The sequence below is a fragment of the Populus euphratica genome, unplaced genomic scaffold (assembly GCF_000495115.2).
Source record: "Populus euphratica unplaced genomic scaffold, PopEup_1.0 scaffold49.1, whole genome shotgun sequence".
Lineage (NCBI taxonomy): Eukaryota > Viridiplantae > Streptophyta > Magnoliopsida > Malpighiales > Salicaceae > Populus > Populus euphratica.
In genome coordinates, this window is record NW_011499875.1 from 58730 (window position 1) to 80756 (window position 22027).

Genomic DNA, 22027 nt, shown 5'->3' on the forward strand with positions numbered 1-22027 from the left:
TCATGTTTTTTCAATGTGGGATAAAAAAACTTTTGGTTTAAATATTTCAACTTAAAAAGATAGCATTGTATCTTTTCAATATGGGATTTGAAACCTTTTCGTATATATACTATATACTCCTATAAAAAAATAATGTTTTTTCAATATGGGATTTGAAACCCATTAGTATATATACTCCATGACTTGTGTTTTTTCAATGTGGGATAAAAAAATCTTTTGATTTAAATACTTCAACTTAAAAGGATAATATAATATCTTTTCAATGTGAGATTTAAAACATTTTCGTATATATACTCTATGTTCTGAAGAAAAAATTCATGTTTTTTTAATATAGGATAAAAAACCTTTTAGTTTAAATACTTCAACTTAAAAAGATAACATAATATTTTTTCAATGTGGGATTTGAAACCCTTTCGTATATATACTCTATGCTTCCATGAAAAAAATCATGTTTTTTCAATGTGAGATTTGAAACTTATTAGTATAAATACTATATATTTTCAAGAAAAAAATTATGTTTTTTCAATGTGGAATTTGAAACTTATTAATATAAATACTATATGTTCCAAAAAAAAAAATTATATCTTTTCAATGTAGGATAATTTTTTTAAAAAAATATTCTTTTAAATTTCATTGTTTACAATATGTATAATTTATATTTATATAGATTTTTTTATATGAAATATTAAAACTTTATTTTTTTTAATTTTTCCGGGTCGACCCGGGTTAACCCGGGTTGACCCCTAAAACCCGAAACCCAGCTCCTTGACCGGGTCAACCTCCAAGTCGGGTTTAATAACTATGGTTCAAATTAACATATTATTCATGTGAATAAACTAGTAAGGTAGCATGCTTTTATTATTAATCAACGCAGAATTCCAACGCAGATAGAAGCATATATCCTTCTCTTTATTGGTCTTGTTGGATTAGATAATTGAAATAATATTTAAATTATTATTCAATTTTCCATAGTTTTTAAATAATATTATATATTTTTATAATTATATTAACAATTAATTTTTAATTATTATATACCTCTAAAATATTCTAATTAGAATGTGCTCGTGAATATATAATGGAAATGGTTTTTTCTTATTTTTTAAAAGCTTTTTATATGATTTTATAACAATTAGTTTTTTTCCTTTTAATCACATACACAACATCGAAACATTTTTTTATTAAAATTTATTTTTAAAATTATGATAAATTTTTATTTAAAATCTAATACTTCTAATTAAAAAAATATATTTTTGTTGAAAAAAAAAAAAAGCATTAATAATGAAATAGGGTTTAGATTGAAGAGATATATATTTTTTAGACTAAATTTTTTACAAGCCTTTATTTTAATTAACATCACTTTTCATTTAAAAAAGCATCCTACTAATAAAAAAATATTCAAATAAAAAAAGATAAATGAATAAAATAAAAGGAGATTTAGTCTAAAAAATGTATTTTTTCTGGAATTTAAATTATTAAATGTCATACAAATATCTATTTTAATTATAAAATAACTAAATAAAAAGAAATTTTAGGAATTAACCCGCAGCATCGACTTAGCAATTAACTAGAAAACACAAATCCTCTCAAGCAAATTTAAATGAAAAAAAATAAAATTAAACCGTGTAACGTATAAACTATAGCATGAAGAGTTTAATATGATTAGTCATTACTTGAAGTCCTAAATATTAATAAGCCAGACCCTAAAATCTGCATCCAGCCACGACATAAATCTATGATAAATGTTTGAGGTGAAGAAATTGAAGATTTTATTCTTAAGGTTGCAAGAATTACCCGCCTATTCCACGAGCATCCGTACTTATGGAAGACGCAGTACCAGTTTAGAGCATCTGAAATTAAATTCTACAATGGGTGGAAGAGTACTTTCCCAACATAATTATATGGATTTAAAAAAAAAATAGCATGATAAATTAAAAATATGATCCAGTCGTAGAAGCCCAAATCAATCATGATATAAATTAAAAATATGTTTGGCGTCGAAAATTCACCAAGCAATTGAAATAATTATACCGTCTGATTCAATTAAATAGCAATGCTCTTCTATACACCTTGATGTGAGACCAATGTATTGTTGTTAGTATGATTTGTTTGATTTTGATAAGATGGATTTTCTTAAACTCGATGAGATGTCCGAGACAATGAAAATTCCGAGTAAAGTTTTAATCTTGGAAGTATAGAAAAAATTGGTTTTTTTATTTAAAAGAAAGATATTCTCATCATAATGTTTTAATAATTCTAATTTTTTAAAATATTCAAGTTTAATTTTCATGTTAATGATTATTATTATTAGGAATCTGATTACATTTGTTTTTAAAATTATTTTATATTTAAAAATATATTAAAAAAAATATTTTTTGTTTTAAAAAAATTATTTTTAACATTAATATATTAAAATAATTAAAAAAATATTAATTTAAAAAATAAAATAAAATTTTAATTTTTTAAAAAAATCTTTTTAAAATACAAAAATAAAAAAGAATTTAACTACATCTTTTATCACATATCCGTGAAAGCGTGGGCTGATAGCTCACTATAAAATATTATAGAAAACATGTATGGCATTTTCCCTAGAGCAGCTACATTGTGGACACACATTCAATGCATTACGGACTCATTATGCACCGAGTGTTCTTTATTTTCCGTACCATTTCTTTTTCTTTTTCTTTTTCTTTTTTTTGCCCTTCCCAGACAAAACTTAAGGTAAATTAAGTTAAATTGTTAAGAAAAGATAAAATAAAAGATATAGAACCAAATTGAAAAGATAGGTAAAATAAGTAACGATTTCAAAGTTTGAATATAAAAATTTGCTTTCATCCTTGTTCTTTTCCAATGATACCTTCCTTCCAAATCCCTTAATATTTCTGAAATTCAACTTCTATATAAAACTTAACATTTTTTTTATTTTCCAGTTCATTGCTAAAGATAAAGAGATGAGAGATAAATGTTGGTTGGAATTCGGTGATAGAAAAAGTTTTGGTTGGCACGATTCCAACCACAAGAAAGATCAATATTAATGTTCATATGTACAATTCAACAAGAGGAGTTTATCTCGGATGTTATTCCACCTTAAAATAACTTGAAAATATAAATCTAACCTTTAAAAATTTATGGGTTTTAGGTTAACTTTTTATTTTATAATTATTTTTTAGTTGTTTTGAAGTATAAACAAATTTACTTAGGTCTCTGTGTTGTTTTCTAAGAATTTTAAGGTTAAGAAATGGATTTTGTTTTCTATTTAAAACATGTTACTCTAACTTACTTTTTATAACCCTGTTATTACAAGATTCTGGAAATAAAGATGATACATCATTTATAGATGAGAGATAGTGTCTTCCACGACTTTAGATAACACGTTGCCTATAATTAAAAAAGAAAATGACATGCATTCACGAGATTTTATAGAAAAAATGAGGGTGAAGGATGCATTGTCCACCCTCTAATAATTCTAAAAACAAAAAAGGAGTCCTAACACATGGAACAAACCTTTTTACATGGGTCTGATTTGCAGGCCAAACTAGTGGATAGGCCCCTATATCTAGCCTTTTTATTTATTTATTTTTTTTTTATTTAATGTATTTGATTGCTATGGAAGCTTGGCTTGAGACAGGGAAAGGGTTAGGAGAGTCAAATTTGATATCGCCAAAAAACAAATCCTTTTTTAAGAGAGAGAGAGAGAGAGAGATTAAAATGACATTGAAAAAGAGATTAAAATGATATTGTTTTTAAATTTCTTTTAAAAAAATATTAACAAGTTTTATATTGAATTTTAATCGAGTTTTACTTAAAATAATAAGGTCATAAGTCAACCCAAGATTTTAAGCAGATCACAATGAGTTAATTTCTTCTTTTTTTTTTAAACCTGACTTAGTCTATACCCTAGGTTATGGATGAGTTTGTTTGGTTGGCTCAAATCTTATAATGGTGATATTTTCAACCCCTTAGACTTAAAAAAAAATACATATTATTGCATCTTTTATTTGGTATTTAAATGTTTTTTTTTAATTTAACTTCTAAAAAAATCTCCTTCTTTTATGAAACTATTGAAAGATTAGGCTTGCCTTTTATATTTTAGTATCATGAGCCACTCTTTTTTTTCAATATATATTATTGTTTTGCATGGGAAAAAAACTTCACACACCTAGTTGGGATATAATTAAATAAAAAAATTATAAATAAAAACTTATTAATTCTAGTAAGGTGTATGACATAAATCATAAATGTGTTAGGTTTGTTTAGTGTTAATTTGGGTCCTTTTTTTTTCTTCTTTATATTTAACATTTTTATATTTTATTTTATTATTTGATATTAAGCTATTTGATAATTGGGTATCATAATTTGTATTAATTTAATATTTATAGGTTTATTATAATTTCAAACACACGTCCTGATATTTAGTTGGTTTTAAATTTTACGTGTATATTTTTTTATCATTTAGTTAAGTAAAAAGAAATTATTGTGTTTGATTTAGTCCACCATAATTAGAATTATGAATTTAATTAGTTAACTTTAACTAATTAGAAATTGAACTTTTAATTTGTTTTGTTTGTATAAATAATTTTTAATGTATTTAAGATGAAAATATCATTATTTTTTTATTTTATTTTATTTTTGTTAGGGCGAAATACAAGTCTAATAGCTAATAAGAGATGAAACGTGATGCAAGCATGTGGTATTGGTCAGTGATACTGAATGATTGGGACACATACACCGCTACCGATGCCAAAAACAGGATTTTAAGGAACTGAGCATTATATTACTACAGCTGAAAATCTTGGCACGAACTGGAATGATTTACTGTCTTCTAGGTTACCTCCTCGTCCTCAGTTGGTGTTCTAATATCTCTCAAGATAGGTTTTTTTTATTTAAAAAAAATAGTTTCATCACAGCAAAAGAAAGAAGCATAAAAGTGTGAGATGGGAGCGTAAATGGTAGAAATGCAGTTCTGCTTGATTCAATACCAGTGAAGGGCACATCGGCCTCTTTTCTAAGCTAGGAAAGACAGGAGGAGAGGGCTGAGTAGCGAGGGGAAAAAATGCAAAATTTTATTTGTTTGTGCTGGAAGGATCATCTGTTAAGTAGCAAAGTAGATAATCTCCATGAAATTGAAGAATATCTGAAACAGAATCTTGAATTCACATCAGCAAAATGGCATATCATCAGACCTGAAGATTCTGACTTGACTACTGATACCCAATGCCAGTGAACTAGCTTTTTCAGACCTTTCTTTTTTCTTGAAGACCAATATTTTGTGAAAATATAAAATGGAAAGGACACTCAAGATCTGCAGACATACCTTCAATTAACCAGCCAAATATTATAAAGCCTACCTGCAGCACAGGATCCCAAGATCATGCCCCGCATACGTTTAGGAGCATTGGTAATTTTTACAAGCAACCATCCAAGCACTGAGCCAATGATAAAGGTCATGAGAACATTTAGTGGCATGAACCACCTGCATAATTCAACCAAATTTGGATTTAAGAAACCAGCATGAAAAAAACAGAATGCCTCACTGAAAGCAACTAGCCCCAAAAAAAATTGGCCAGAGAAACTCACAGCTCAAGCAAGCTTCTTAATGTTACGAATTTTGCCAAGCTGCTTCCAACAAGTGCTGGACTCAGGACATAAAACACAAGCTGCACAACAATTGAGTTTAAAAAAACACATTATAGTCATACGGAATTCAGAATGTTCAGTGCATCAATCAGAGCAATACAGCAAGGAAAAACTGAAAAAAAACTGTATTCACCCCACCCCCACCTTGTATCAAGCAAAGAAAAAAATAGTTTTCAGTCTTGAAATGCATAATGTTGTTACACAAATCTAAAACTGATACGGTGCGTGTAATAAAAGTCCTAGCTAGAAGTTTAACAAAAAGTCTGGACTCATCTAATAATCTTTCTAACAAAATTAGGTTACAAGTTTTGATTTAACAGTTGATGGAGTTGAAATTGTAGCAAAAATTCTAAAAACCTTGTTACCACTAAGTTTAAGAAGACAACTTCATCCCAGTTCAGAAACATGTTTGCATTCAGCTCCTTAAAAGTTATTGCCCTGGATTTTTTTTATTTTTCTTTCTATATTTGGCATTTGGTATAGTTTTGAAACTCTGCTCAACCTGAAATCTTGCAAACTCGGGACTAGAATTGAGCCTAGTTAAAGAAAAAATAGAGAAAAGAAAAATCCGATGTGGCCTGGTTGATTCGGTTGACTCGATAAGATCCGGTTAAAAATCTAATTGTAACTCGTCGATATTTGTTTTTTTTACTAAAACAACATCATTTTGATTTAAAAAATTAACCCGAACAATCTGGTGACCCGATCAAAAACCAAAACCCGGAACTTGGACTGAGTCGATTACTATGATATTTGCACTCTTTTTCTTTAGATCAAGACTCAATTTAATTGGAATTTTACTAATTATGATATTTTTTTATATTTAAATATCACTGCACACTTCGTTTTTTCGGAAAATCATGAAACTACAAATTTTTTCAGAAAATATTAGAGTTTTCTTTACAGTTTCAGTCTATAAACTTAAAACTTGAAAACCTTGGTTTTTATTAACATTATACGCTTGTCACTTGGTATTAGAGTGGATCGGCATGTTTGATGGACGGCTACAGTTGCAACTCATCTCGTAAAATCGGATTGTAAGCCCTATGGGACACTGTATGGGCTCAAGAGGCAACACAAGGAACCCAATCATATAAACTATGTCATTTAGAGCAAAAAATGACAATCTTGGAATATTTAGTTTGATGAATAGGAGGCACAAATAGAGATAAAAAAGAGAAGAGGGGTGTGCTTAGAGACTCAACTCGGAGTGAACCACACCCTAAATCCATTTATAAAAAATTATATAGACATCATATTTATATAAACAATGATGTTCATAAAAGGTGAAGTATTGAAACTTAACTTGCAATCAATTTTTTTTTTAAAACATTTTTTAATTTCAATAAAATTCCTTTCTTTGATGAAATTTTTCAAGTTTCACTAACTAGTTGTTAGAGTTAAAAACTTACTTTTATTTCAAAAAAATTTCTTGTTATTAAAAAATAAAACTTGTCATATATATATTGTTTTAAGATGCTAAAATACAGTGGTTTGAAGTTCTAGAATACAGAACTTGTACCGGTAAGCTCTTAATTCTTTCATGACAAACTTTGAGACAATCACTAATTTTAGAGTTTATACAATATAATAATGAAGAGATTTTATACTAGATAGGTAAGCAATTAAATTATCATTATTTATCTTATGCTTCAATCTTCTTAAATAACAAGGAGAAGAAACATAAAAGAAATATCGACTCTTCAGAATAGATTGTTTCAACATTGTACTAGTTGTAACAACAATAATGTTAATGCAAACATTGTTTTGCTTCTCGATGTTTTATCTACCAACAATGAAGGAGAAATTAAAAAAGTTTTTCAATTATTATCACGTAGTGATTCTTAATGTCTTGAAATACTAGAAGAAAATGAAATTCCTTTTAATGAGGCAATCCTTGATGAAAAATTTGAAGAGTACAATCAAACACTACCAAATGCATTACTCTCCATGAAAAAAAAAAAGATTGTGAGACTGAAAAATGATTTAGAAAGTTAAAGAGTAAGTGAAAGAAGTAGAAATACTAACATATCTACAAAATTCTTCCTTACCAAAAGTAATAGAAGATGTTTGCATAAGGAATATATCAATAAATCAAGAAGTCCAAAACGAGCCATGAAGAACAAATATATAGGACTAGAGTTTAGTAATGACACAATCAGAAACCCAAAGGTAAAACAAACTACGAAAGATGTCGATGATGTAGCGAAAGAACTTCCAAATGTTTTTCAACATGTATTTGATCGGAAATCAAAAATGTTATATCTGAAGTACCTGTTCTTTTGGAATGTAAGATTTTAATTTCTAACTATGAAATCATGGACGAGGGAGCTTAAGGTAAGCACTTCACAAAAATCAAATAACCTTACTGATAAAAATGGATCATGACTCATGATTCAACTATTGAATCAAGTTAAAATTTTACTAATAATATTTTAAAAGGTTATATTACCCATAAATAAAAGAAGATAGATTCATCTAAGTTCATGAATATACCTAAATTTAGTCCGGAAGTTTGACAAGATTAGATCTTTCGGTTTAATTAGGATTTTACTTTCTTTTTTTATATATTCAAGCGGCATAGTAGGCTCTCTTTTTTTAGAGGATTATTGAATTACAAACTTTACAAAACAGAAAAATACCGAAGTCTTCCCTATTTCTCTGTAGTTTTGGACGGTAACCTGAGAGCTTAAAAATCCTGGTTTTATCCATGCTACACAGCCTACACCCCGCGTAAAAATAAAACGAATCATTACACAACCATAGTCAATAATCAACCATTCATTTGGAACAGTATGAAAATTTGTCCTGCCCTGAAGAAACTGTCTTGTATCTAGATGGCATGAATCTAAATGATGTATCGGATGAAGCTATTGTCATGTATGATTCTCAAGACTTAACCTCTGCATTTAGAAAATTGTTACAACGGAAATTGTTGAGTAAATTCTCTGTTCCGAGTCCCTAAGAAAACTTGCTGACAAGAATCATAGTTTATGAATTAAATCTTCCCTCGGACGAATAAAAGCTCCCTTGTTTTTTCTAGTGTATATACAAACAGACAGAGAGAGAAGCAACAGAACCAAACAAATACTTACATTGTTCAAATGATTTCGTGCTTCTGCCCCCAAAATACCCACGCGCTCAATTGCAAGAAATACGCCAACAGCAGTGAGTAGAAGCACCTTCAAGACTGGCATAAGTGCAACAAAGAACAGTTTCCAAATGTCCATAGCAGCTTATAAAAGTAGCTCTTAGAGTCGTTCCCACACCAGACTGGAAAAAAAAGAAAATGATGGTTCTCATAATTAAAATCTCTGAAATTCCACAAGAATTTACAGCCATAAAAATATAACTAACGGTTGCATGGAATTGTGATCTGTGTGTAATTTTTTTCAGAAAACACTTAACTGAAAAGGATGCTTTAGAGTAGCTAGAGGCCACAAACTAGTGTATTAAATCTGTTCTTCGTCCATAAGCAGGCAAGAAGATTAGAAGTTTAATTTAGAATAGCAGGGCATTTATGATTAAAGAAAACTTGGGAAAGAAAAGCAAGATACCTAAAAAAAAAAATGGAGTGATGAAAATGGAGAGGCTGTCATCTTCATCAGAATAACACTAAAATAGAGTAGACAATCAACCACGAATATGGAATGGTATAATTGCACTCACGGAGAATATAAAAGTAAAGTCAAATAGAAAATAATAGGACCATACAAGATTGGCATCCCATCAGTGCAAGAAATCCACAAATATCATATTGTGGAATGGGAGACATATTCAAGTTTCTCCACCATGATACCACATCGACGATAAGACAGATGCATTTAAGAGTGAGTGATCAACTACGATACGTAAAGGAAACACAAATATTCTCTTGAATAAATGAAATGCCACCGTGAAGGCAAGAATGATTTCATTTTTATGATGGGAGAAGGCTGGGTTTGAGGGGAAAAAATTCTGTCACCCCATTGCTCAAGTCATTTAGTTATTTATTTTGAGATTTGATTATCAGTTCCTGTACTGCACAGTGGGGGTACGAAATGGGGTTTCTGTTGCTCCTCCTCCTTATTCCTTGCAGGCTTGACTTGTGAGCGGAGGTCGTGTCATAATTCATTTGGTACGAAGGAGAAAAGCTCAGTGACATAATGTCATATACAACTTGTTCAGTATTTATTTGAATAACTATCATGACATGATAGACAAACTTGCTGCCTGTCATGAATCGTTTTTAATCCACTTTACTAGGCTAAATTAGCTTGCCGGCATGAACTATTTGAGGCTTATTAATAATCTTAATGTCTCTCTGTATGCTGGTTTTGTCGGTGTGCTTAATCCAAACATTTTTTATTGCAATACGACATGAAATGTGTTAAAAATATGTTTATAAACAAGATATACAAATTAAAGATCACGAAGAAGTCTGGAAACATCAAAAGCAAAACAATCATAACTTTAGATTCGGCAATATTTGCTAGATGATTCTACGTGTCCAGTTTCATATGGGGGCAGCCAATATCTGGAATGCCCTCAAAAGAGTTTGGTCCACCACATGGGGCAGCTTCGAAAACTTGCAAGTGCTGCCATCACAAGAAGTTTCATTGTCTGATAGTAGCTTTCCAATAGCCTGATAAGTTTACATCTTACAAGGGTTGAAGGCCTCTGCGCTAAGCTCTTTAATTTGCTTTCAGCTACTGCATCTGTATAATTGCTTTCAGCGACTAATGCTAAAAAGCTGTTCCTCCAAATTCTGCACCAAGTGCATAGCAGTTATGTATACCGTGTAAGAGGACAAAACTATAGGCTGCGCAGGTAAAAGCCATTCGTGCAGACGACATAATGTGCAAGAGCTAGTCATGCGCACAAAACTGTAAGGCAATCGTATGAGCAACAAAAGCCAAAAGTGAATTCAGCAAAGATAGGTCATGTGTTATTTGACAAAAGCATGCAACTGAATTCTGAATGACCATTTAAGACGTGATGATAATAAACTGGCATCCCATTTGTACAAACAAAGACAGACATGTTTTATTTATGTTATTTATATTTATATTTTTGTTTATTTATTTTTGCACGGGGACACATTTGCAACTTGGACAACTAAATCAGCATTTAGGCAAGGATCAGTCGTTTTTTTTTTTTTGGTAGGACTCTTCTATTCATTCAAAATCAATTAGATGCATTGGAAAACGCATTGCAGTTTTACACCTACATGCATTCGAAACAAGCACAAAGATTCCATTCATACCTGTCTAATTTTGAGCTGCTCAAGCTAACATCGGCAGTTAATCTAATTTTGAGCTGGTTGTGTACCATTTTCACTGGACACTGATGAAATGCCTTGCTCAATACTCTGGATAGTGAAAGCAATTGGGCAGAAGAGATTTAGAAAAACAAGATAAGCAGGACAAGAAGAAACTAGAAGACTGCTAATGTTGAGGGATCATTTTTTAATGTTCAATGAAACAAAAACAAGGCAACAAAACTGACACCTGATGCTTCAATGCTATTTCTTATGGTCCAAAAAATTGGAAAGAAATGGAAGAGAAAATCAATCAAAGACCAATACTTCCTAATTTTTGTCAAACCTAACCCATAATCTTTAGCAAAATGCTACCTCTTCAGGAGGTGTTATTGGAGAACTAAGAAGAAAAAAGAACAGAAAGAATGAAATATGCAAGATGATGAAGAAAACTCTTCAGAGGATAATGAAGCAGTAAATAAACTGCCTCGCACACAAGGGAAACAGCTTTTCCAATTCTTTGCTGATGTGGGAGAACACCAGCAATATGATGTCAGAACAGTTAGTTAATCTCCGACACATCCAATTTTCCAGGTGAACAACATGTTCAGTGGTCCAGACATTTCAGAATTACACAAAATTGATCAGTAAAATTTACCTGAAGAAGATAGCCATGCAGCCAATCCAGTGTTTGAGGGAATGTTGTGGCTGGTATATTGGCAACTGTCAGACCCTGTTCCATGAAAAATGCAATGTATTTTAGGAGAAAAAATAAAATGGTGCTCATATACTGTGAAAATAAAATGGTGCTCATATACTTTGAAAGACCTAGTTAAGACTCTGAGAAGTATGATCTCACGTAACTGGTAGAATGACATTTCAGAAACCCATAACACTAATAATAAAATACAGTCACCGCCCTATTATTTCTGAGATGATGTAATTGTCTTCTTCATTTCTTCCCTTGAAGCATAAATAAACTTGCTTGTAAGAGCCTATCCGAACCACATCATAGATTTACACCCATCTTTCAAACAGAAAAGAAGTATCAACTATCATGTGACTGAAATAAATCGGTCAGCCCTGTTCATATGCCTGCTCACTTCAATTTCAATCAACCATCTCCAATGCTCTCCAGCCCAAATCAAAAGTTACTTCCCAAGCATGACAAAATTCCATGAACAGTATATTGCTCCAGCCCAATAACATAATACCATGAATAAAGGTTCCCCCATTTTTCATCAATAATTTTCATCTTGCAATTTGACTAAATATGTACCTGATTTCTTTGACTTTAACATCTGAATTATCCACTTGTTCATGTCATAAAATACAATAACTCTACAGACAAGACATCAGAGCAAAACTTGTTCTCGTCAATATCTCAATCCAACTTTTGATCACAATGTTTCTAATATTTAGAATCAATTATTTCCAAATTATTAACAAAGAGGCAAAACTAAAAATCTCTATGGCATGTTGTCAACTAACAAACACACATGAAGAAGCAAACCTGTGACTTGAATGAGCAGAGATAGTCCTGAATGATTTTCAAATTGGTAATTGAGCTATCTTTGTCCTGAAAACATATAAATCATATATGAACATATTCTGAATAAAGTTCAACAAACTATTTATTATGAAGAAAACAAACAAGACAATCAGTTGAACTTTTGTGAGATTAACGAACAATCAACACAAGGATACAAAAGAAAAGAAAATCAATTGAAAACTTGTTTCTACAAAATATTGCCTCACATTTTATCAGAGCAAAGTGAAATAAACATTTCTCTTTGATACTGCAATAAGTTTTTACCAGGAATTCATCCAGAGCATAAGCATAACAGTAAAGCAATTTCTGGGAATACCTATATAACATCAAACTTTATATTGCACTAAATAAAAACTTTTTAATTTATATTCTAGATTTGTTTCATTAGCAAGCAAAGAGTTGAAACAAGAAGCTTGTTAGCAGAATAATACTAAGCTAGACTTTTACTTGTTGAAGTGTATAAGGAGTTTTCCAGCCAATTTCCATTGATTAAGCAAACCAAAAGTATTAGCAAGCAAACGAGAAGTTATTATTTGCCATCTTAATCCAATCTAGAATTATTTGAACTTGGCAACACTTGGTTGCTTTTGCAATTTTCTGCTTTTGATCCACTTTCCCACTCACCAAATACATCCAAGAGTTACTGTATTTTCCATCAATGCCTGATCTTATTACTGTTCATTGCTTTCATCCTGCTAACCTTCATGCCAGAATTTTCTTATGCCTTTTATCTTTAAAATTTTAAAAAAATGGAAGTGCTTCACCAGGGTCACTGACCATCACTTGATTTATTATTCTGTTTTTGTTTTTGCATTTGATTGAAGTACCATGTTACTTCTACTAAACTAATTTACCACATTTTCAGCCAGGCCTGTTAAGGTATTGGTGATCAACGAGGCAGCCACATCCCCTAAATTCCCACACATCCATCCCTGGATATGTATCTGACAATGTAAAGCCTCTGATTTGGAAATCCAAGTTTAACCATGGATTGTTTCATTGATTGTTTGCTAATATTTAACTCTGTTAACTTATTAAAACTTGGTTGATTGCCTAAGTTTGACGTTGCCAAATGACAATAATAACTCAGCAGTCTTTGATACCTCAGCAGGGCATTTATCACTAAATGAACGTGTTGAGATCCACTCCTCAAGTAATGCCTGCACATGGGAAGAAAAGATTGATAGAAGGGACAAACAATAAGGATGCAAGAAAAATATGAAACCTTCAGAAAGTGACAGATAATGAGGGAAGGGAACTAGAACAAATATATTTCCGATATACGAATAAGTACCATCTATCTGGTAAACAATGAGAGAAGGAAAGTGGAATGATATAATTCAGATATAGGAACAAGTACTGTCTGTTTATATCAAGAATATGAAGAAACTTTTGACACAGCAAGAATAGAAGCACAAACCTTGTGGTCAAATTCAGCCATCTTCAGAACTATTGGTATAATTATTGGTTCGGGACCAGATTTTAAGCTAACAGAAGTCTTTCTATCTCCCTCAAGATCCTTAACAGTTTCACCTAGAAATCCAGGAATGAAAACTGTCACTCGTGTCCCTCATGCATGCATTCAAAACTTGTCATCAAACAATTTACGAGTTTGAAGAGACTAGATAGAATATTGAACTCGTCATCAAAACCAGAAAAATAATTACCTTTACTGTCAGAAATGCTTCCAGCTTTATCTATAGATTCCTGTGAATCCACAACTTTATTTACCAGGTTAACAGATTTCCCTTCTTCTGAGGTCAAATATCCCGTAGAGCAGTTGCTATTTTCAGTATTATTTTCACTGACAGAATTATTTTCCAACTGTCTTGCAGGATCATCATCCAGACTCACTGACACAGTGTTTGTCTCAGATTTTTCTGGCATTTTAGCTGGTAACTTATTTTCTTCATCCATCAAGTAAATGCTTGGATCCAAATGTATCCCCTATCATTATTTGTCAGAAACAACTGCAGATCAGATAGGAGTGCTCGGAGACATTACCATGCCAATCAATATTATAACAAGAATCTCAACATCTCACAAGATGTTTCTACATTAAAAATGCTTGGGCGTTATCAAGTCAGTTTAACAGTCATTTTTCAATAATTGGATTTAATCACAACCTAATTGCACCAGATCTGAACACACAGTCCCCTCTTCCACTTCCTCGACTTTGGCAACATCATCAATAGCCTGTCAGAACTACAATTTTTTCTGACTTCCCAAGAGAATAACTAAAGGCAAAATTACTCATCTTTTCAACATTGATTAGTTTCCGATCATCTTCTTTTCTTTGACAAGTAAGAAAATATCACAGATAAGAGAGGAGCAGGATAAGACATCATCCTCAAACAAAGAATTCCCCTCTCAAAATCCCCAAAAGGAATGCACCGCAAGGAGGATGATAAAACAAATTTACAGTTTTTTATTCAAAGATTAAAATCATTCTGATGGAATCGCACTTCTACAAAATACTCACAATCTTTTCCTACTGAGGTCATCTTATCGTAGCAAAACTTCATTTAGAGGATTGTGGATGATAACAGCCATAACAAACACCCCAAACGTTAACAAAATAAAAGCTTCCATGAATAGATGCAGACAATGTTCCATTTTTTATATATAATGGGACTGTATTTCTTGAAAAACTAAATAGCCCACCAATGTAATGTGAACAACATTTATGATACACATGCACATGCATGCGCAAAACACAGGCTCCCACACATCATAAATTAAAAAGGGGTACAATTTGAGCGTAATTTAGCAATGAGTGCCAGATTTTTAATATGTAGATCAAATATGTTCATGCCATGCATCAAATTCCAAAAGAATTGTCCAGCTCACTGTCTGTTACTCCCCCATGATATCACATCATAAGACCATTTGATGTATGGTTTTGTAAGAATCTTAGCAGATGGGCGGATATTAACAGCAAAGAAATAAGTGTCGACTGGAAGTTTTGATGGTGCAATCTAATTGACAACCTGCATAAAAATGGAAAATTAGCCTTACCTCAATTATAATTGGCTTTCCATCTTTCATTGCTTTCTTCAAATCACCAGCCAAACCTATGAAGTAAGCATTAATTTAAAAATCAAAAACCCATGCACTTGCAGACCATCTAGCAAAATTAATATGGTTTCTAGTATAACAAAGAACATCTTTGAAATCCCATTAAATAATCAAAACTACGAATATCAGATGGGTAGGCAAGGAAAAGGGGAATTTTTCAGATAAGAAGGGTGATCAAAGAAGAAAGATGGCAAAACAGACAGCCTACCTTTATGAACAATTCTGCATTCTCTACAAAATTCAGTAATTAACTCCTCAGAAGAGCTGAATTCCCGTGCCCATACAGGAGTAGATGCCAATGGTGCACTAACTCGGATAAAAGAGAAGAGTGAGTAATCTAATATGATCCAGAGAATAAAGGGGGTTAAGTGATAGCTAGCATGACTATTGTATGATGCAATATCATATACTAGAGACAATAATATAGTGTCAAAAAAAAAAAATGAAAACTGGTTATATATAAATTCCAGAGTCCTTATTTCCAGTCAACAATATACATTTTTCAAAAAGAATCTTCCTTGTTAAAACCTTTCTTCACATTTAGCATGCTAGATAGCTTGGCATGCTTCTGATATTCTTAATTCCTCTAGACAGAAATGCTTCTAACATTGGAAATAGAAACCATGGAATTAAAAATGGAAAGCATGAAATACACATACTCAGTTGATGTTCGCAGCAATTCATACACCATATCTGTCTGTCATGTGAAAACAAAAACATAAATGCAAGGCACAGTATTGAACCCAAACGAGTGGGGACATGAAAAGAAAATAAGGGAAGCAAAAGTCTTCAAAGCTAGGTGGAAGGAAGGACCTGCAAGACATTAGGCAAATTCAGCCGTTGTGCAAGTTGGGTAGCTATGGTAGACTTCCCAACACAGGCAGTTCCACAAACAAGAATTACCAAGGGCACTCGTTGATAGTGAAATCTAAAAGGATATGACCAGGAAAAAATCAATTGTTTTTCAACATACAATCTGCAAAAACCTTTTATATTTTTTTTATGAAGAAAAGGATAATGAGTCAAGAAGGTGCTTCTGAGCAACCAAAAGTCAAGTGAATACTGAGAATAGAACTCTAAATTACCTGGTCATCATTTTGTAATGATTTATGTACTCTTCTCCATAACCCCGCCGCTCCATAAGCTGCAAATAGACTCCTATGTATAAGGAAGGCTAATGAAACTAAATCCAATATTTAGAAAGTCTCAAAAGTGTTCTAGTGTTTAGTGCAGTACTTCCATGACAGTCACAAGAAAGAAATTGGCAAACCCAAACTCCTCTAATATAGGAGATTATGCCCTTTGATATCCATAGGCATCTAAGAATTGTAACATTAAAGAAGGAAAGGCCATGTACCTTGAAAAGATTGGCTTCCAAATCAGACTGAGAGCTGCAAAAATAGTGCAAGAGACTGACCATTACTTGAAAATTCAGGAAAAACCAAAAAATTATCACCAACACTAATACATAGGGTAAAAAGAGAGAAACGAAAGGAAAGTTCGAATAGGCATTACACATCGAGCAGGCTGTTATCGATAAGCAGCTTCTTGAGTTCAAGAGCAATTTTAATAGCAACATGATTGGGTATCTGAAATCACCCAAAATCTTAGAATAACCAAAAATGAAACTCGGAGACGAAAAACAATTAATACTACTTGTTACCATCAGCATAAAATTTCGCCATCAAACACAATCTCTAAAAAAAAGAGTAATTTGAGACCTTAGTGACAGTCAACATTCTGCTGAGCAGGAATCTTGATAAAACATAGCAGTGATCAGCGTTTTCACCTAACCACACCTTCACCTGTATTAAATATATACCACCACAAACAAAAATCAACTGAATTGAATAAAGGGTTCTCATCGTTTATTTAGGTTTTGCAGAAAATTGCAGGGAGCAAAACGCAGACCTTGACAAAGTCGTATTTAGAGGAAGCATTGCGAGAGGAGAAACTAGGGAAAGGAGAGAAAGGTCGTCCATTGATTTTTGAGTGATCGAAACCGCCTTCTTTTTCTTCATCTTCGGCACTGTTGTGATTAAGGCTTGTTGATATCACTGCTTCCTTCCCTTTTCTAGTCATCTTCACTTCCTGCACTGTTCCTGCTCTGCTCAACAGAAACTTCACTCTCTGTCTCTCGGTGCGTCTCCTCCCTCCCTTTTTAAGTTTCAACAACCGCACAATTTTACGCGCAGTTTTTAAAACTTGAGGACTCGAAATAAAAAATGGGTGACCCCTCTCTCTCCCCCCCTCTCGGCTTCTTAATTCTTATTTATTTATCAAGGAAAGGCTGAAAAAAATATTCGAAAAACACGTGCACAAACCTGACTGCTACAGCAGCAGAAAGGATTCAATTTCGGACACTCTTCGTGGCAGTTAAGAAAGTAAGTAAAGGATAAGTTTAAAAAAATATTCTACTTCAAAATATATTAAAGTAATTATTTAAAAAAAAACTATTTTTAATTTAAATATATTAAAACAATTTAAAAATATTATTAAAAAAATAAAGCAAAACGTCAAACAGACCCTATCAATTGTGTCAAATTAGGCCTGGTTATTAAGCCAAGCACTTTGTTTTCACAAGAAAAAAAAAATAAAAGAATTATATAGACTGATATTATAAATAAATTTTGAGATTTAATATAGTAAGTAAATAATGGAATTTCTATTTAGTTGTAAAACTAGACGTGAACTCTAGCTGTATCGTGTGGAGTTCGATTTTTTTTATAAAAAATAATATTTAAAAAATTATTAAAATTATTTTTAAGAAAAAAACTTATAAAAAAATTAAATCAACTCATATTAACTCATTAAATCCACAATACATGTCATAAAATTGGGAAAATTAGATAGAAAATAAAAAAAAATCCAAAGCACATTTAAAAAATATATATCAAATAATAAAATTAAAAAAAATAAAAAAATATATATTAACCCACCTCTAATTAAATGTTAAATAAAAAATTATAAAAAAATTCAAAATAAAAAATAATAACTAAATAAAAAAAATCATAAGATGAAATTATCCCTTAACAAACTTGCTTAAAACGAGAAAATCAGTAGAAAATATGAAAAAAAAAATATTGGATGACAGATTTAAAAATTTTACTTTCAAGAATATTTTAATTATTTTATTATGCATTAAAATGAAAAAAAATATTTTAATTGATTTTGTGAAAAAACCTCACTAACCCTAATAATTATTAAACTATCACTGTGTTTGGTGCGAAGATCTCCAAATACTGTCGCGCCCCCATGGTCTAGCTTTTTATCGAGACTTGTTTAAAGGAGGGGTAATCCCTGAAGTCGAAATAGCCTTCTTGGTTGATGGCATTGAATGACCCGATGCTCGCTTTTGCTTCTGCTTCTTAGGGGCCTGGCCTGAGCTTAGGAATTGAACAAGGCCTGAACGGAAGCCCTTAAATTAACCAGAATGATGGGCTTGATAACGTTAGATGTAATTACATTAATTTCCCAGCAATGCATGCTAGAAATCAACAATCCTGAAACAAGGAATCAAGCTGCCATAGGTTGACAGTGCATTGCGAATTCAACATTTAGAAGATAACATGACCAGTTATCCAGGTCTAATTACAGAATGGTTGGCAAATATAACATCTTAAAAGCAGAGTCCTAACTTTTACAACTAGGTATTTCTTTAGATAAAGCACTTGAAATTGACCACAAACAGAAGTGGTGCAAACCTTCTTCACAGTTGAGTTGATCCACTTGCCTTTCCATGCAAAGACAGAAGCATGACATAACCTCTCTCAACATCGTGTTCACCATCTACATGAACATTTGATGAGCACAGGATCATACAGCATTTCAAGACAAAATCAGGAACCCTCAAAAAGTAGCTGTGTGGATCATCTGCGTATAATTATCCAGGCGGAGGTTCTTCTTGAAAAATTTGCCACCTTTCTTTCCCATGCCAGTCCCCACAAGACTTGATGCAAGAAGAGATCTGGTATCTGGCCTCCATCTCAACTCTTTAAGAACAGAGAACAAGGTTGAAAGGGTTGGACTGACTTCACTGTCCTTTATGTTCTTGCAGGACTCTATTCTAAGATGTTCAAGTTCATTCCAGGTAAGAAGTACTGATTCCAGGCCTTCTGTTGTCAACAAGGAGCATCCTTCCAGAGATAATAACTTCACTCTCCTGAAAAATAAATTACATGCGACCACTTATATCTCAAACATGTAAACTTCCACGTAAGCTTATAGTGATTGCCCATCAATATCAACTGGATATAGCAGGGTCTTCCAATTATAAGAATTTGTCAAGAAAATTATTCAATCTAAGTGTCACAACATCAGTCAATAAACTATAAAATAATGTTCCCTGTAAAATTATAGGTGTTTTTTTTCTTGTCTAGGTGAACCAATGAATTATTTTTCACTTTTCTTTTCTTTTTCCAATTGAACTAAATCTGCACTGAGATTTTTCTTATGTCTAGTTAAACTAAGAAATTACAAGATACGCATAAATTTCTTGTACAATCGTGGTGCAGTCACTATTGCTGTGGAGAATCCAATAATCAGATGCATCTAACAGTAATAAAAAATCAGTGTCAATGCCAGTTAACTTCAAACCCAACAGCACCTGTTAAGCGTGAGTGTGGCACATTCCAGCCAGGCAGTTAAATACAAATGATTCACTATCAATTTCAACTACACGATCCAGATCATATCAACTACAAATTATTGCAATTGCTAAAAATCCATGAACAAGCTTTAATGGATGATAACAGAAGATCATCTGCAATAATTCAAAGAGCTTCTGGTATTATTAATGTGCCCTCAAGGACTGCAAATAATTGAAAGCCTTAAAAACACTACCAAAAGTAATCAATTAAAAGTAAAACAACTCATTACCTGCAAGTTCTTGCCAGGCTAAACAAATCATTATCCAATCCCCAACAGTCCTGAACAACAATCTCCTTCACAGTTTCACACAACTTAAACATCGCTTTAAGGCTCTTTTTATCCCTCAATTGACACTTCTGCAAATGCAACCTCTCAAGAGCTGGACAACACCCCAAATAATCATCTGGCCCCGGACTGGGATCGATTCTCTTACACGACAGAAACCTCAAAGTCTTCAAATTCTCGCAGTAGGAAAGCCCAGCTAACCACCCATTATCCATCCTATGATCACAAATAGTCAATTCCTCAAGCATCTGACAACATTGTCCAATGGCCTTCATCCCATCAAAACTACCCTCGCACCCACTTAACTCGATCTTTACTAACCTCTTAGACCCTTGAGCTAAAATAGTTAACCCAATATCTGAAACCAAAGAACCATAAAACCCATCCACATTTCCAACAAGTTTCAGAATTTGCAAATTCCCACACGCTGCAATCCCACGCAACACGTTGTCATTACACCTATGTAACTCCAATTCTTGCAGAGTCAAACACTCTTCAGCTACACTTAACAACCCCATCTCGCTAGCACCAGCCACTACAAGCTTTCTCAAATTCGGACAACCTGAGGCTAACCCTCTAAGCCCTCTATCAACAACCTCAACGGGCAACAAAGTCTCTTCGCAAACACGCCAATCCGGTAAAAATCCAGAAACCCCAGAATTTATATCCATCTTAAAAATCCTATGACTCAACAAAACACAGCAATCGTGGGGTCTAACAACACACCCATTAAGCAAATCCACATGGGTCAAATTTGGGAATCTTGAAAGTAAACGGCCAGACTCAAGAAACTCCCATTCTAAAACCTTTAAAGACCTAACAAGACGGCCTTGGAGATTAAGCCACCGTTTACAAACAAGTGAATTAGGGTTTCTCTGAGAATCTGGCAATTTAGATAGGATTTTTAGGAGTAGATCGTCACCTAAAAGAAGTGTGCGGTCAATGTGGGGGAGATTGGAGATTAGGGTTCCTGTTTTGTCTTTGAATTTGGTGGGGGGGTCTGTTTGTTGTTGTTTCTGCTGTTGCTGTTGCTGTTTCGGTGTCGGTGTCGGTGTCGGTGTTGGTGTTGGTGTTGGTGTTGGAGTTGTTGGGTTGGAGAGGGACTGGAGCTGCATGGCAAAGACAATATGTTTCAATGGTTTTGTGTTCTTGAGCCATAAATCTGACCACCTTGGTGGTCTCTTCTTCTTTAAAGGTTTCTCAGTTGAAAATGACATCGTTTTCTTTTATAGTTGTTAGTGCTGGTGCTGCTGCTGCTGGTGCTGCTGCTGCTGCTCTATAGAAATGAAATGAAATGAGTAAGCGGGTGGTGAAGGAGCTTACATGTTGCGTTGTCTGAGCTCTGAAGAAGATGATCGTCTCTATTTGGTGTGTTTGTATGTCTGTGACAGAGACTGAGACCCTCTCTCTGAGGCTGAGAGTGGACTTTCTGGCAATGTAATGTGGCTTTGAAAGTGGTGGAAGGAAGGAAGGAAAGGAAGTTTGAACGGGTGAGTGTTTTCAGTATTATTTATTTATTTATTTTGGGGAATGGCGCTTTTTGTTTTTATCTGAAAATTTGAATTGGCTGCGTCTGCCTGCTCTCACCT

General features: G+C 32.7%; 3 protein-coding genes across 4 annotated transcripts in view; all 3 read right to left on the reverse strand.

Annotated features, from left to right (window-relative positions):
* Nucleotides 1-9196, reverse strand: part of LOC105128123 (uncharacterized transporter C5D6.04-like) — an 11609-nt gene extending 2413 nt beyond the window's left edge. The window contains 4 exon segments of the mRNA XM_011029645.1: nt 5346-5470; nt 5575-5654; nt 8730-8907; nt 9043-9196. Of these exon segments, the coding sequence (XP_011027947.1) occupies nt 5346-5470; nt 5575-5654; nt 8730-8864 (340 nt within the window). The 5' untranslated portion in view covers nt 8865-8907; nt 9043-9196.
* A 757-nt stretch (nt 9197-9953) lies between these two features.
* On the reverse strand, nt 9954-17770 carry LOC105128122 (uncharacterized). 2 transcript variants are annotated; one of them, XM_011029643.1, is made up of 16 exons: nt 17415-17770; nt 17225-17308; nt 17019-17092; nt 16861-16894; nt 16589-16647; nt 16317-16431; nt 16163-16200; nt 15712-15809; nt 15444-15499; nt 14093-14372; nt 13846-13958; nt 13511-13585; nt 12387-12452; nt 11532-11606; nt 10880-10984; nt 9954-10381 (listed from the first exon to the last, which is right to left on the reverse strand). In XM_011029643.1, the coding sequence occupies exons 1-15, from the start codon at nt 17583-17585 to the stop codon at nt 10922-10924; spliced, it is 1401 nt and encodes a 466-aa protein (XP_011027945.1). In that variant the 5' UTR covers nt 17586-17770; the 3' UTR covers nt 9954-10381; nt 10880-10921. The 2 variants fall into 2 exon arrangements, with proteins under 2 accessions (XP_011027945.1, XP_011027946.1); XM_011029644.1 differs by having other exon boundaries at nt 13529-13585; nt 17415-17769.
* A 1237-nt stretch (nt 17771-19007) lies between these two features.
* LOC105128125 (F-box protein At5g07670-like) lies at nt 19008-21953 on the reverse strand. Its single transcript, XM_011029647.1, has 2 exons — nt 20382-21953; nt 19008-19665 (listed from the first exon to the last, which is right to left on the reverse strand). The coding sequence occupies exons 1-2, from the start codon at nt 21653-21655 to the stop codon at nt 19353-19355; spliced, it is 1587 nt and encodes a 528-aa protein (XP_011027949.1). The 5' UTR covers nt 21656-21953; the 3' UTR covers nt 19008-19352.
* Between the last annotated feature and the right edge of the window lie 74 nt (nt 21954-22027).